This window comes from Thunnus thynnus, chromosome 7 (assembly GCF_963924715.1).
Source record: "Thunnus thynnus chromosome 7, fThuThy2.1, whole genome shotgun sequence".
Taxonomy (NCBI): domain Eukaryota; kingdom Metazoa; phylum Chordata; class Actinopteri; order Scombriformes; family Scombridae; genus Thunnus; species Thunnus thynnus.
This window is the reverse complement of record NC_089523.1, coordinates 29,608,027-29,625,555: the sequence shown is the minus strand read 5'-3', so window position 1 is coordinate 29,625,555 and position 17,529 is coordinate 29,608,027. Positions and strand designations below refer to the sequence as shown.

General features: G+C 39.7%; 1 protein-coding gene across 1 annotated transcript; it reads right to left on the bottom strand.

Annotated features, from left to right (window-relative positions):
- Window positions 1-1,061: 1,061 nt before the first annotated feature.
- Window positions 1,062-15,669, bottom strand: kcnk6 (potassium channel, subfamily K, member 6). The gene is made up of 3 exons (XM_067595410.1): window positions 15,250-15,669; window positions 7,545-7,937; window positions 1,062-2,692 (listed from the first exon to the last, which is right to left on the bottom strand). The coding sequence occupies exons 1-3, from the start codon at window positions 15,563-15,565 to the stop codon at window positions 2,442-2,444; spliced, it is 960 nt and encodes a 319-aa protein (XP_067451511.1). The 5' UTR covers window positions 15,566-15,669; the 3' UTR covers window positions 1,062-2,441.
- Window positions 15,670-17,529: the final 1,860 nt, after the last annotated feature.

The following is a 17,529-nucleotide window of genomic DNA, read 5'->3' as shown; positions in this document are numbered from 1 at the left end:
AAGAGACACAAAATTTAACCAGGAAACAGACTCCTGTCCTGCACACATTAAGCCAAGGTTTATTCATTAATTTGATCATTAATCCAAGAATTTAACGGACACAATTTTTCAAGTGTCTTAAAGCAACAGTCAGATGTCCATAGTAGCAGTGAAAGAGGTTTTCCTCACTGTAATCATTCCTCCTGTTCATACTGACTATTAAAAGATCCTTCAAATGTGCTTTCAGTGTAAGTGATGGAGGCCAAAATCCACAGTGTGTCCACACAGTCATTAAAAAGTTAATGTGAAGCTTATATGAGGCTTCAGCAGTCTGAGTTAGTCATATCAAGTGGATATCTGACACATTTACAGTGTTTCTAGCTTCTAATTCCCTCTTTGTGTTTCCTCTGACAGTGTTTCCCTGTTGAGCTGTGGTGGAAGTATATTAATAAAAAGAGGAACTAAGGACTACATCTACTTGATTTGACTCATTTGGACAACGGAAGCTTCATATTAGCTGCAGATAAACTTTTAAATACATTTTTGCACAGGAGGAGGACTGTGGATTTTATCCCCCATCACTTACATTTTAAGTGTATTATGAAGGGATCTTCTAATGGTCAGTATGAACAGGAGGAATGATTACAGCAAGAAAAACATGTTTTAATGTTAATTTGGGCTCCTGACTGTTTAAGACAGACTTGAAAAATTATGATCTGATCCTTGTATGAAGCTTCAGCTATAGTAACATCACACAATACAAGTGAGAAATCACTTCTCACATTTTTAGTATCAATCTCAAAGACATTTCAATGCTCTGTCACTTAATTCTAGGCTGCAATTCACCTTGAAGCACACTTCACTTCATAAGGAAACTGCTCACAGTTATGAGTGTGCTCTCAGGTCACGTAGGCTTGAGGAAAGCAGTTAACCATTACTGTAATCTTGTACATTTGCTTGAAAGAATTCAAGAACACAAGACAAGCATATTGTATTTTTGTATGAGTTTAGAGTACAAACCTCACAGGAAATCTACTGAGATGTCAGGAAAAGGACAAGATGATAAACATGATGACAAAACACAAGGCAGAGTATTTTTTTAATTTATGATTGTCAGACATGAATACATGTTTAACTGATAATACTAAACTATTACAAACATACACACCAACACAGACAAAAGACAAATTATTTTACAGTATCAGGATATATCGAACCTGTTCACTCAACTACAACTTTGGATGGTAAAAGCAAAAGAACATACGTGAACATTAAAGTGCGTCTCAAGTGTTCATTAACTCTAATGGACGGAAATCCAGACTGTAACTCAACACACATAATTAACAGGTCGTCTTTGACAGTTTGTCGTTCCAATGAAATGAATCATGCCCTCAATCACCACAATGAAACACTTTTTATTTACCATCATTTGCATTTTTTCTTTTTCTCTTTTCCTCAGTCCCTCTATTCCAACCCTTTAATCCTATTTATTATTGTTCTGGAGGTGTAGGAACATGTTGCACTACACACATATAGACACCAGGGGGCAGCGCCATAAAGGAGGAGAGCCCACGTCCTGAGGGAAACTTGAGTCGGGCTCCTGAACTTTTTCGAGGGTGACTCAGAGTCAGAAAGCTACTACTTTCATACAGGAAATCTGATTAAATATGAAAAAAAAAAACGTTCCAGTTAACATCACACCACAGTTTGAAATGCTCAGTGTAGCTCCACATTTGACCTTTATTTGAGGAAATGATCTAAAATTTAAAAAAAAGAAGTAAAGGCCAATTGAGGCTATAAATATGACTAAATGGTTTGGTGGTGTTTTGGCCGATGATGTGCATGTTTGATATATTAAGCACCCGAATAAAAACAAGAACAGCTGAAATGTGAAAGTGGCACATTTTTGCATTATTTGTCAGACCTCAACTGACAACCCAAAACCTGTGGCACAAAAAACAACGTGACAAAAAAAAAAAAACACAAAGACAAAATGTGATCTTGAAACAACCAACCATGTATCAAAAAGGCTTTTGGTCCGAGCCCTTCGTGTGTTAACCCGAGGCTGTGAACACACCACAGTTACACCAGTGTTTAGGAGAAAAGGAGTATCTGTGCCTTTTAGCCCAGTCAGGTTGCCGTAGTTGGGTTACCATGGTCCTTTTTATTATTATTATGTGTGCAGGAAAGCGGCGTAGTAACCATTCTGAAATAGTTTGGCAGTCCCCTCTCTCTCTCTGTCAAAGGCTGGATCTCAATACTCTCATCTCAATTTCTTATTATTTTATGCTCTCTCCTCTCTGGATGTTTTACATGAGGAAAAAAATTAAAAAATTAAGATAAGAATTGAGATTCAGCCCACCAGCTGTGTGTTTTTAATCACTGGTTCAAGACCAAGGGATCGCCAGAGGTAGAGCTTCATTTCTCTCTCTCTCTCTCTCTCTCTCTCTCTCTCTCACAGCTCAGCCTTTGTTGATGGAGTTGTACGAGGTCTGTGATCCGGGCTCCAGAGGTTTGCTTGCAGCTTTTTCTGTCAGGTAAGGGCGCGTCTGGTCTTCATCTTGGTTGTCCACAATGGGCTCCCTGTCCTCGTCCAGGTCGGATTCCTCGCAGCGCGGCAGCTGCAGGAAGGTGGTCAGGCCGTGCAGGTCGGCCATCTTGTGAAAAGTGCGCAGCAGGAGGTACATCATCATCAGACCCACGAACAGGTAGACTGGAAGGAGAGGCAAAGAGGTCGTTTATTCAACACAGTAATCTATCTTTTACAAAAGAAAGACATTGACTTTTTATAAAATACTAGATTAATCAGAGGGTTTTCATAAAACCAACTTTAGAAAAGATGCAGAGTCCAGGGCTGCTTTTTTTTTTTTCTTTCTTTTGTACATTTGGTGAAGAATACAACAATAGCAATGTCGTCTCTCCATTTTTCATCTTTCCAATAATTGTTTTCTGGTGTTTCATGAACATCACAGATCCACAAAACTGCAGGCATGAGCATAAACGCTGGAAAAAAGATTTTAGTCAAAACATTTTGCTAAAAGGAGGACAAAAAGTGCCCTGGAGTCGATGGGAAAGGTGAAAATAAAATCAGCTCACCGTTTGTTATTTGTGCTCTGATTCTTTTGTTTGCCTTTAAGAGAAGCCGTGTGGTTTTTTTTTTTCTGTCACATGTACGCACTAAACTGCCCCCAAATAAGCCCAGAGTTCAGGTCCTGGACAATAGTCTCTCCGTACTCCAAGTAGGCCAACTCTTCAAGTAAACAGTGTAGGATTACAGAGGCCACAGCTCCATAACTGTACAGTTACTGTGGGAAGTGTACAGTAAGCGGTGCAGACAGATCAGCATGATTTGGCTCTAAAGAGTTTTTTTAGGCCATTTAATGTGACCAACCTGCAACCCCTCATATCAACTTCTTGAATTAACTAGTTTGAACCTGACAACTTTTTTCCTGGTACTATTTTCTCCACCTGTGAAGCACTTGGTTAACCCTCCACGGTGAAAAACAGCGTTCGATGAGTTAAAGGGACTTTGACGGTTCAAACTCCAAACTACCCTTCCACAATATTTGCTCTTCAGCAACACTAGAAGAGCTGTGCTGTTGTAGAAAAGCCATGAAACAGCAGTTTGGTGTTTTCAGACTTGAATTTCACATAATCAATAATATGTTTTAACACCTTTGGGCCCTCTGAACCCATTGCATAATCGCCTGCATCTTTATTTACAACTACAGCAGGATTTGTGTTATTTACACATGAACAGTTTTAGCAGCAGACACTTCAGAAGGGGAAAACACCTCTGCTGCTGGGGAAGTAACATTTTTATGTGACATCATTGAGCGGTGAGAACAAGCCGCCTCTCTCTCTCAGTCGGTCACTTATCCTCCTCAGAACTTGAGGGACCGTTTGAGTTAATCTGACTCGACCCGACCTACATGATTATTATATAACACAGCCTGTGGGACGAGGAAATAACCCGCCGCTGGCTGCTTCGTGTGAACTGCTGGGCCGAGGGATTAGCCGAGGACGGGACACGGAGGAAAACACAGAGCTTTCTACTATACAGTGTCCATCAGGGTCCCTCTGACCATAAAATCCTCCTAATTAACATCAAGGGGACGAAAGTGTATTACAGCAGAGAGATGATAAAGAAGAGAAAAAGTATGTTGAGGTGACATTTTCTCAAAATTGTTGCATTCCCTAATTTTTTTTCCCCCCACTCCTGAGTAGAGTAAACCACATTCATCTCAATCAGTTAGTGTTTGTCAGATATTCACTGCAGAGCTCTCCACAGAGGAACAAAACAACAGCGAGGCTACTTTGAGACAAAAAAAGGTCATTCCAACCCTGATTCAATAAACAGAGAAAAAAACACCACACAGAGACAGAAAAACAAGAGCTCAGCTATGAAAACAACCTCCGTCATGTGACAGCGATGTCTCGATCTCAGACTTAGTAGGGGGGTTTTTTTAGGAAGAAGCACATTTACAATTACCACCCACATTATGTAGTTGGGAATTCACCAGTATGGTTTCACTTTTAATTAACAATATATCTCTTGTCCACTCTGTTCAGCCAACACAATCCTGATATGTTGAGTGTTGGAGTATAAATGCAGGTGCAGAACTTCTGTTGCTTATCTCAAAGGTTTTTACAAAAAGACACACCATTGTTGCCCAGATACACTACATTTTAAAGCACTTTCTACCAACAGTATGCACTAATAGTATCACTCTTGCTTTCCTAGATGCAGCTTTGCGGTGCAGATGAGATGAAGTGGATTAACAGCATGATTCACTGTGTGAGAGAGATCAGAGATGACTCACGAGATGTTTTTGCCAAAATTTCTGACAAAAATCAGATTCTAATACGGCTAATACACCCTTACATAGCAAAATCCTTGTTCAGTAAAAAGAAACAAAAACAGAAATCTTTCTAAATCCATGAATAAGTGGTATTCAAATGTATGAAAATGATATTACAGTCAGGGCGCCGTTGCCTCGACTCATTCCAGGTTTTTTTTTTAAAGCTTATCGAAAGCCACTAATGCTTATGAGATCATTTCATTTCTGTTTAATAAAATTCTCTGCAAAAAAGGTGGATTAACTTACAATGAGCGACACGGCACAGTGAACTTCAATTTTCACAACGCTAACAGATAAAAGTCAGAGAAGTCAGTTTTATTTATGAGGAACCTGCCCCCTCCAGCACATTTACTTGTTACTGAGAAAAGAGAAGCAGCGGGAGGTGCAACTTCTCACATCAGAGGTGAAAATGAGAAACGCATTCATGGCTGCAAAAGGTCAGCGTCTCCCCTCACAGCAGCAAGACAAAAAGAAGAATTACCCAAGAATATTTTCTCTGGAACTATTAAACAACTAGCTCTTCTTCTAGCTTTGTTTATGATATGACCAATCATAATCCCTCCATTGTATTTACCATAACGACGTACCTCATGTAACAACAACAAAAAAAAAAAACACCTATTTTTCTTGTCTCTCGATCGAGGAAGACTTTCTGCATCAGCGAGATGAGAGACTGTTTGTGGTTTGTGTGATTGTCTGTCACCTCTGCGGGCCGCTACAGTGGTGCGTCAGATATTCTGGTGGACTCGCTCTGATCTACAGCTCTGCAGCTCTGTGTGACCCTCAGGACGAAACCACATCAGACTCTGGAGCCACGTGACTCTTGTTGGCTTTCGTTTGAACGTAGCCACAAGTTCAGGGGGCTTTTAGTTATATCCCTGAGTCATCGTGGCAAAGAAATAATAATAAGACGGTCAAAGGTCACAAATATTACCACTGTGTGTGTGTTGAAATCAGCGTTTTAAATGAGGTTTGGATGTTTTAGACACAGTGTGGGAACATCTTTATGATGATAATGAGGATTATGGGACCTGGTTTATGTTGATTAACTATTTGAATAATAGGATTCTTACAAGAACATCATTGTTTCGATGTTGTTAAACTGTTGTCAGCTTACCATAATATTTTCTCTTTATTTATATGCCAACTTTTCACTGTTTGCTAAACAATAGTAATATTTGCCCTTTTCATTTTCATGCAGAAGAGGTTATGTTACTTATTGAACCACAGCTGCTGAAGATTATTGTTTGAGTTACAGACGGTTCAGTTTACTTATGGCAGCTTTGGTCTTGGGTTTGCCATTAAAGGCCGAGGTATCCTTGAAACTAGAGCTGCAACAACTGGTCAATTAAACAACTGACAGAAAATTAATCACCAACTATTCCAATTAGTGATTCATCGTTTTGAGTCATTTTTTAAGAACAAAAGTCAAAATTCTCAGATTCTAGCATCTTCATTTTTTAAAATTTTCTCCTCTATGACAGTAAACTGAATATTTTGGGGTTGTTACTGCTGGTCGAGACAAAAGAAGACATTTGAAGACGTCACCTCAGGCTTCAGGAAACAGCGATCGTCATTATTCACCATTTTATAGACGAAACGACTAAATAATCAACAGATTAATTGATACTGAAAACTATTGTTTGTTTTGAGTCGAGCTGCGACTAACTAGTCCACATGACATGATTTCCAGTCTTATCGGAGGGCAAAAGTTCTATCGGATGTTCAGGACGGCCACATTAAAAAAGCGTTGTGAATGAATCAGAGAGAGGGGCGAGCCGTGATAATCCATCACAGCACACACTTTCAGACAGTCTTTCCTCGAAGACATTAGTGCTGTTTGTTTGTTTGTTTATTTGTAGATGTGAAAAGTGACAGGAGTAGTTCTGTGAAGAATGAAAAATCTAATTTTTCACAGCCACGATGGAACCAGAGACTCAAACAATCACATATTGTAGCTTGGTGGGGGTTTTTTTTAACCCAGATCTATTTATTCTATATATTAACATAAGATATAAGATCAGATACACAACTGTTTCTTTTAGGGGGAAGTGTATTTTAAATTCTGACATCCTGACAGCGTATTTAAACTAAGTGTGAACTGAATCTTAACTGTGCAGAAGAGCCTGACACTTGACAGTGTTTTTCAACATGTCCATGATGAATTTCAAGACTCTGCACTAACTCATCTGCATCAACTAAAAATATATGTATGCGTTTAAAACTAACATGTTAGTCTTGACTGCAAGCTCAGTGAACAGGTGCTGTTCTAAACGTCATCGTGTGCCGGCCGGCGATGAGACAACACCTTCTTATCAAACATATACTGCCGATGACCAAGCCTTAAAGGAGGAAGTGGTGTGTGTGTGAGCCTTTGAGCGTGACTGTGTGACTGTAAGAGAGTCACGCTTGACTTTCAATGAGTTAGAACATGTGTTGCAAATGTGACAAGACAAAGACAAATAAAGCAAAGAACCTGAAGCAGAGAATTTGAGTTCATCTTACAAATCACATGACACCTGTATGACCAGAAGAAAAACACTCTGCAGATTTTGGAAATGAGTTACAAAGTACAAAAAAACTAGTATGAAGATACTGAAGCACTAATATTACCCCCTTGCCTGTTTTAAAAAAGGTAAACATGACTTTTACAATTGGATATCAGTTTGATGTACATAGGACATAAAAGACAGCTGTACTCACACATGACAGTGACCTGGTACAGCGGCCTGTACTTCTGCCCAGGTTGTGTACCCGGCACAAAGTCCCCAAGTCCAATGGTGCACAGCGAGATGAAACAGAAGTAGATGCCATCCAGGAACGACCAAGACATTTCCACTGTGCTGAAAACAGCCGCCGGCGCCACAAAGAAGCACAGCACCACAATAACCAGCAGCAACAGGAAGTGGACGGCGGTGGCCGATCGAGGCTCCAGGCCTGAACGCTGCAGGAGGCCGACGGGAGCGAAGACCAGAGGGTACATGAGCCTCTGGACGCAGGCGGTCAGCACCAGCATGGTGAAGGGGACTCCTATTAGGGCGTAGAGGATGGAGAAAGCCTTCCCCGAGTCAGACAGAGGAGTGGTGTGACCATAACCTGGAGATACAGGACAGAAAACAGAGGAGACGAAGAAGAGGAGAATTTAAACGGTCATACATCAGGCGGCTGGCATTTCTATAAACATTTATGTCAACATATCAGTTGTGAAAAGCATTTTAACAAGCTCCATCAATTACAGTTTGAGCAGCATGTATGATAGTTGAAAGGAAGAGCTGCCTGGGAGGCAAAACTCAGGGGTTAAAAAATTGAAGTTCCACTAAAATCTGTTGAGAGCGTGCTAAAGGGACACCGTTTCTGGAGGCCTGATGAATTTTTTTTCCAAATGTAATTTTTCAATGAGGTGAGCCCTACAAATTCACCTCATTGTATAAGGATGGAAGCAGAAATCTGAGACTCAGATATCCCAAAATCTGGGAAAATAATGCCAAAACTATCTGTTTAGCCAAGTATCACAAGACGTAAATGAGAAAACATGTTTTTTTCTGTTATTTTGGGTGAACCGGCCCTTTAAAAAAGGTGATACAGTGTGCATGCACAGTAACAGTTGTAAGCAACCCAGAGCTTCTCTCATCTGCATCATGACGCCTGCTACAAACATTTACACATCATATATATAGTTTAGTCACACAGTTTAAAGCGACTGTGAGCTGAACATCCAGCTTCCCACAGCGTGAAGTTGGGCTGCAGCCAAGTCAGTTTAAAAAACAAAGAAACACAGCAGCTGTGGGTAAATATCAGGAAGTTAAAGCTGGGAGGAAGAAAATAAAACCTGGACTCATAGAAGAAGAAGCTATTGACTGAGTGTCTGTCAAACCGGCCCGCAGGGACACATTAACTACCGACTGAAACCTCCGCCTCTGACTGGATCTCAATTCAGCCTCCGGTTACATAAAAGACAAATGATTTGTTGTGATAAAACATAAGTAAACAATATAGCTGAAGAGTAAATAAACATTACAAACACATTACTGCCTCATTGATCCCATGATAAGAGCAGACAGGGAGTCGCGGCTCCATAGGGTGCAGTTAAAAAAAATGTTTGTAGAAGCAGGTGATACAATATCATCTGATGTGTAAATGACCTGCTAGCAGTAGAGTTGAAGAAGCCTCTGTTTATTTTGTTTGTGAGTTTAAATCCTCTGAAGTGACATCCAGACAGCACATCCTGTTGTTACTGCATGATGTGACAAACAAAAGCAGCTTCAACTACATAAAATCATCATTTGACCTGCAATTTATACAGAAATAAAACACTTCTGCACAAAAGTGCAGCTGCGCAGCAAAAAGTTCCATCAGTATTTACTAATTACGTCTCCTTGTGCAATCAAATGTATGTAGTGCTGCAATAATTTGTCGATTACTCAATTATTCAAACAACAGAAATATAATCTCCAACTAATTTGATAATCGATTAATCGTTTTGACATTTTTATGTATTTTTTGAAAGAATACTGAAGTTCTCTTGTTCCAGCTTCTTTAATGTGACTATTTACTGGTTTATTTACTCTAAAGTCATAGTAAAGTAAATATATTTGGGTTACGGACTGTTCGTTGAGGTTGTATCTTGGGCTTTGGGAAACTGATCAACATTTTTTGCAATTTTCTGACATTTTAAAGACCGAATTAAGAAAAAAACTGTATGTATGTGCGTTGAAAGTCTAAATCTCAATAGATCCTGTGCTGCATATACTGTATATTAGAATAAATAACATTACTCTTGGCGGGAAAGCTATTTTTATACTAAATTAGTTTGACTTATCAATTCCTGAGGAACACAGTAAAGGATTTAAGACCTAATATAATTACTTCCTCAATAAAAGTGAAGCTCCAATTATCATTAGCTTCACATTGGGATGACGTGTTTGAATGGCGTTCCCTGACGGTCGTCCCAGCCTGAGAAGAGACATACTTCATGAGATCAGTACAAAGCTTTCTTTGTCAAAAAGTCAGCCTGCAGGTTATTATGCATCATTACAGGAGCGCAGGAAAACACCAACATGATTAGTTAACTCTGAAAATCACATGACCGCTGCTCTTGCAACAATTAAAAGTGTTTGACTACAAAAAAAGATGAGACGGGTGAAAACCTTCAAGGAGGAAATTGTGCAAATGTTTTTGTTGACAGTGACTGAGCAACCATCTCTGGTATGAACCTGATAGTATTATCACACTGCAGCTGTGATGAGATAGCACCAGACTTTATTTTGCGCTGGCTCGAGGCGATGAGATCATGCTTCTGACAGAGCTGAAATATGTCTCAGCCTTCGTATCTGTCCCGACCCGACGTGACTCTGATTGCGGAGAGAACGGGATGGCGATGCCCTCCCGACGGCGCAGCGTTTTACGACGGTTTAAAACAGCTTCTTTCAGGAGGTTTAACAGACTGCAGGGTTCAGTCAAAACAAGCATCTGCTCAGCTGAAGAACGGCGAAACTCGATTACGTTACTGTGAAGTCTATCCAACACAAGTGATCCAGAGGAACGTCGCACAATGATCACACTGTGCTGACACAGGTTTTAATGTTTGGATTTAAATCAATTTCCCAGTTTGTTTCACTAATGTCCGAGGACAGTTGGGTTATGTTTATGGTTGTGAGGCAACAAACATCCTGTCATTCACAAGGTACTTTTACTTCTCACATTCAAGACAAAATGTACATTTTATTCTCTGCTGATTGCAACTATACACTATTTAAGCAGCAGTAGACGCCTCGCTGAGACATGAGCTGAGTTAATTAACTATCTGGAGACTAATTTAGAGAAATGTGATCTATTTGGATACAGATTAGACACACAAAGTAAATGTTTTTTGTCTTTGTTCGGTGATTAAAGATGTTTCTGGACAGACGTTACGATGGGATTTTCTTCTCATCTTTTTACCCCTGTAGAGAGAATATTCCTCATATGTCTTTAAAAAAACGACCCACAGAGTAAACACTACCCTGCACAGTTCTTAACCACGACTAAAACTATGAGGCAATGTTTTTATGAGCTTTGTTTGTATGTCATGCATGTTCACAAGCACGGGAGGAAGGAAAAAGAAGGCCGTGAGCTAGAAAACATGGATGTGACCGATGCAGGCTTCAAAATATTCACAAACACGAGGAAGGAAATGCATTAAACATATTTCTTTGTCCTCTGTGCAAGAAAACACACAGAGAAACAAATGCACAATGTAAATATTCAGTTTTTTGCATGTAACATGCTTTAGGCTGCTGCACGCTGTTGCTCACAGAGGAGGGGAGTTGTGAGAGAAACACAACCCAGTGAGAGGCGTTCCACGTCCAGTAACTGCAAAAAAAAAACTAATTCAAAGTAAGCCGATATGTAGAATCTGAACTTTAAACACCTGCAGAAACCAATTACTCATCAGCGTTCCTCATTAAATCCAGCCCAATACCACCAGTCACAAACCAGTGGAGCTCATCAGTTTACAGCTGCCGTTCAGTATCAACGTGGAATGACAAGAAAGCATTTGGAGCCGTACAGAACAGCTCCTTGACAAAATAAACTGGGACCAATTCAGAATGTCAAGCATAGCATCGTTCTGCAAGTTCCCTCCACCTCCGCTCAAGCTGTCCAGGTCAGCGATCACATTGAACAAACGTTACAGACAAGACCAGCTGCTCTGAAAAAAATAAATGATTCTGAGTCTTATTTTCTTAGTTTTGGACACCGCTGTTGTCATTGTAACATGTGACATCACTAGTCCAACCGGACAGGAACACAAGCCGTCACTTTGTAAACAAACCCACAGTTTAACTGAGCAAAGGCAAACAATAAAATAACTTCCTCGTCTGTTCAACATAAACTTCCACAATTAGATTTTTGCAGAAAAACTTTACCGTATTTACTGTAGTAGTGCACACACAGATATCCTGCACAGTGAAGGATTAAGAACTGACATTTTGTGTGCTTATTTCACCTTTATTTTTACAACACAAGTGATCATCTGATCATCTCCTGTTAGCTCGGAGTGTGTCTATCTGAGTTGAAATCATCACAGCGCACGCTCAAACACTGACAATCATCAAGTTGATTTAAGGAAGTGTCACGTAAGGAAGCACATGTAGCAGTGTGAAAGAAAATTCACGCTCTACGTAGGGCAAACACACTTTTCCTGAACACAAAGGTCACTTCTGTTCTGCTTCATGCGTGAATTTGCATTTTCTCAGTTCCCATGTGAGTGTCTGTTGGACAGTAGTGCACCTGTGAGTGCCACTATGTTTTTGTAGTAGTTTGCCTAGATAGAGCAGCAGCTTATAATAAAAAAACCTCCTGGAGCTTCTCTGTATGATGCTGCTGAATCCTGGTGGCTTTGATACTGGCAGTAACTCAACACTTCCTGAATTCCTGTCAAATCTGTTTAAAATCTTTTGGGACAAGTACATGTCTAGTCACGAACGTCACGGGCAAACTGCAAGTCATGTCTCTCTGGTTTCTCAATGGTGATGCTGACCATTAAAACTACACAGCATTTGATTCAGATACAACATTCATGTACTTGTAAGTTATTTCTTAACTTAAAAGGTGATTTGCTCCATGGTTTGAATTTTCAGTTATTTCAGTTGTGGATGCATGGACACGATTTCTGTCATCATAATTTAGTGATAATAATAAGCTCAAAGCTGAACTCTTTAAAATTTTAAGTAAATTCAAACAAAAAGCTTTCAAATATTTGTGAAAATAACAACTCAGAATGTCTTTAACATTGAGGAAAAACCAAAAACTGTGACTAAATGAAGAATAGGTTTCAACACATCCTCTCCATCATTTTAGTGTCACTGATAAATTATATTTCTCCTTTAAAATATGTATTTTACCTGCATATTCTGTCCAGAAACTGAATGTAGTCGTTGTACATATTTCACCCCGTTGCTGATCAGTTAAGTGTAATTCCTGCATCTTCTTCCATCTTCACACACATTTTTGTGGCGTAAGTCAGCGTCCAAATTTCAAGTCTGCTCTCTGGCAACCAGCACTTAACTCACATGGATTGTACCGCCTGTGAGGACGGTTATTCACATTATTGGCAGTTGTTGTTCATTTATACAAATGTGAACTGATGTAAATAAACTGGCTCCAACATACAGTGTATGTATTACCTGAATGAAACAAACCTTGAATGTTTTTGCAGAGGTGAGTTTACTGACTTTCCCCTCTTGCTTGTTTTTCTAAACCTGGCTGTGCGGTTTCATTTTTTTTTTTTTCACACTGAAAGGTGCTTTTGATGCTGCCAGTCATAATAAAGATAAGGTTGATGCTGTAGTTGCAATCACTGTGACTCCATTTAGAGCGATGAAATGAAAGGAGTGATTAAAACATCCGGCCTCTTTTCCTTCCTGACAAACAGTTACAGTAAACATTTCATACATGCTGCACTGATAGGCCGCTCCTGCATCGCTCTATGTTTCACCTCAACATCCTGCTTTAACAGGAAACACATAAAATTCAGGTTTCAGAGAGAAAAAACATTTCATTGTGACTTTTAAGATAACAAAAGCAGCCATATTTGCATTTATATTTATCATAACATCAACTGAAGTACTAGCCCGGCATGAAGAATGTGAATCCACTCTGCTCTGTGGTTAACCGTACATACTGTAGTTGCACTGGGTGTGTCCCAGTAATGAATGTGTGTGATTAAATGTGATGCAGGATGTTGCTTCAAGCACTGAAAACTCTCTCTCTTGAAAACTTTAAATTGTTGTCTTGGTCAGTTTAGTTATTAAATATTGCCAAAACAGACACATAATTCTTTATAAAAACAAGCTCTACATCTTATGACCACACCAATGACCTTGAGCTGCGTTTGAACAAAAACAGGCTTTGCGAACACAACGATCGCCTCGGGTGAATATTATTAATATCTGTATGTCCCTGCTATCCAAGATGTTGAGATATTTTATCTTCAGTTGAAATCAACAGTGTAAGTGTACTGTACTTATGCAGGATTTTGAGGTATTTGTACTTTACTCCATTTGATGCTACTTTATACTTTCTACTTCACTACATTTATTTGACAGCTTTAGTTACTTTTCAGATGAAGATTTGACACAATGGATAATATAACAAGCTTTTAAAAGACAACACATTGTTAAAGATGAAACCAGTGGTTTCCAACCTTTTCGGCTTTTGACGTCTTACATAAAGCAGTGTGTAGTCGGGGTCACATTTCACATGTCTATGAGTTGTTAACAGCTCCACCAAATAGTGATTTTTCCCTCTAAACTTCTCACATGCTTTCATTTCAATAAATGTTCAAACGATCCAATATTTTACCAGTGAAAAAGTCCAAAAACTGAAAAAAGATTTGTGTATCAGAACTTTGTTTTTTCCTCTTTTCTCTCCCATTAATCATCTCACGACCCCTCAGATTGATCTGATGACCCTTTGGAGCGGCCTTTTACTTAAGTAGGATTTTTCATGCAGGACTTTTACTTGTAACAGGAGTATTTTTACATTGCTGTATTTGTACTTTTACTTAAGTAAAGGATGTGAGTACCTCTTCCGAAATGAATATCCATGACGACAGATCACATGGTCGGTCTCTGCTACTGTACACTTTACTAAATAAATAAGCATTGTAACTTAAAGATAGAGGCAGTCATTCCTCTACAGGACTGTCAAGTTTTACTAGCTCTGTTTTGATTCATGTGATTTCTGAACTACCCGGCTGGTCCGTCCTAAATCTCTCTGAGATGTGTGACAACCCTGCTCTCACTTAATCACTCAGGCAGCATCCTTTCCCTCCTCTAACCTCCAGGTCACGTATCTTCATTCACTGGGGGTTCAGACTTCATTCCTGTGAAAGATAACTGCCTCACACTCTGCAGTATTGTGGTAAACTATCAGTAAACTCATGATTATTATCTTTCCCCCTGCTCTCATTGACAACTTTGTCTCATGATTCCATAATAAGAAGCTCATGAACCCACCGGACATCTCTGATTATCAGTCTTTCATATGAGACTGTGTATAGGAATATGGGGGATGTTACAGGACAACAGACATGAAACGATCTGTCCATTGATCAGTATTGAAGAAACCATCTCGCTATGGATTTATGTTTTGATCTTAACTGACCCAAGTTCAAAGTTTCAGCTGCAACCATGACACGTGGCAAAACAAACATACCACTGTATCATCACTGTAGACTCTGGAGGAGTTTTATCTCCTAAAATTAAAACAAACATTATGTGACATCTGCATGTGATTGTAAGTTAAGTAAGTTCTTGTGAGGATGGTTAAAAAAAAAATGTTGCGCTGCGACGCTGCGTAAAAATCACACCATGCGTCTTATTTTCGCTTTTAAACTTCTCTGTGCACTTTTGTTCTTTGCACTCACCGACAGTAGTGACCAAAGTGTTGGCGAAGAACATGGAGGATATCAGGTCCCAGTTTGAAGTGACGGAGGAGTTTTTGAGGACGGACACACCGTACTTGTTGGCCGTCAGCACCTTAACCAGAAAGCGTTCGAGGGACGCGGCGTTGACGCAGCTCAGGTTGAGAAACTCCTGCTTCAGAGCTTCCATGTCATGTCGCAGTTGGTCCTCCACCGGCCGCTCGATGCAGGAGAAAACTAAAGCTCCGAACAGCAGGTAGATGACATAAAACACTATGAAGCCTGTAAGCAGCAGCCATGACTTGCTTACAGAATGCATGTCTTGTTTTACGCCCGAATAAGCATCAGTGGAGCGTCTGACCGGAGCGTCCCTCTTACTTGTATGACTTTCTTTCCTCCGTGTGGGAACTTTTTTTGGGGGCTGTCCTAATTGAACTTGAACCCCTCCTTTTTTTTTTTTTTTTTTACCGTATCCTCCTCCCACAGTGGAAACAAGGGGGTGTGTGTTCTTCCCGGGTTCTTCCCATAATCCGGGATGTGCATCCTGGATCTTGCAGAATGTATTGTGCTGTCAAAGCTTCTGTCACTGCTTCATTTCTGCGTTTTGCACTTTTACACCGATAACTGCTGAGTCTGCTTTGGCTCAAATATAAGTTCAAGCAAACTTTGAACTTTGCAAATCCTGTAGGTTGTTTGACAAAACAATTTTTCATAACACTTCCAGTTTCATCAAAGACTTTTTTTTCTCTACTGGAATGAAAAATAATCTGTCTGCTGCACAGTGTCCCCTAAATTTGCCCCCACATTGTTAGGGGGAGTCTTGTAAGACCCATTAGTCAAATTAACAGTTTTATTATCAGGTTGTTTTATTTATATTTATCTTATTTTCATAATTCTTTCCAATGAGATAAAAAAATGTGTTATTTTCTTTGCCTTGTCTGAGACAGGAAAGAGATATGTAGAGCTGCAACGATTAATCAACTAATTAATCAACAGAAAATTAATTGCCAAGTACTTTGATAATCAATTAATCGTTTTTGAGTCATTCTTTAAAGAGAATAAATTAATTAAATATAAATATTTTCCGGTTTCTTTAGTCCTCTATGACAGTAAACTGAATATCTTTGGGTTGTGGACTGTTGGTTGGGACAGAACGAGACATGTCAGGTTGCATCTTGAGCTTTAGGAATCAGTGGTTGACATTTTTCACCATTTTCTGATATTTATAGATGAAACAACTAATTGATTGACCCAGAAAATAATTGACAGATGAATTGATAATGAAAATAATCATTAGTTGCAGCCTTAGAGATATGCTATCTTTGTTTGGTTCAATCTAAGAGTTGCAGATTTGTATGTATGTGTGTGGGAAGTCTAACCCAGATGTGGTCCTCATCTGGTTTGTTGTAGTTTCTGGTTTTGCCCGCATTATGTCAGCCAGAAGAAAGTAGGAGACAGGAGCCGCAGTCTGGGTTCCATGTAAACCCACGTCTGTTAAACCCCTGCTAAATAATTTTATGTGTTCATCTAATTGTTCAATAGTCTTTATCTAATGTTTGCCAGAGTTTCTTCTATCACTGAGCTTCTAATCAACCTTAAACAACCTCAGTCTGGGTCAGTTCCCAACATGGTCATGATGATCTAAACGCTTCTCCACAGTGTTTTTATGCTCTTGATAAGAGTAAAATTTTATAGCACGGACATTGAGCTGCAAAGTTTGGTATGAAAGTGGCAAATTTTAAGGATGTGAAGTATTGAGTACTACGTACGGGTAACTGTGTGTGTGTGTGTGTGTGTGTGTGGGCTAGGACTTCAAATTGTCTGAAGTTGTTGATACTCCTCGCAGCACTGAGCCCACAGCTTTAGTTGGGTATTCATAAATATTTAGGATGAACTTCCTTCAGAGTGCATATTTTCACATGATGATTTATTGAGTTGAGCTTAATTAAACTTATCCCAGTTCATAGGAAGCTCAGATCTGAATTCCTGATTCGCTGGGCTGTAATGTGGCTTTTGTTTCCACACACACACACACACAGAGGTTGCTAGGCACAATAAAACACCTTCACCACGCTCTGTCGCTTTGTCCTGCAAGTAATGGCCGTCTTGTTTGTGTTGTTTATGTAAAATGCCGGCTGACTCATGCAGTGTAAACGGTGAGGTCAGGGCGGTCTGCTGCCTATAGGCCTGTTTTCTACCTCGCAGTACAAAGCTCTGTTATCACGGTGCAGCAGACAGTCTGCTGCTCTGACTCAGCAAATAAAACGGTTTAACTCTCTCCTC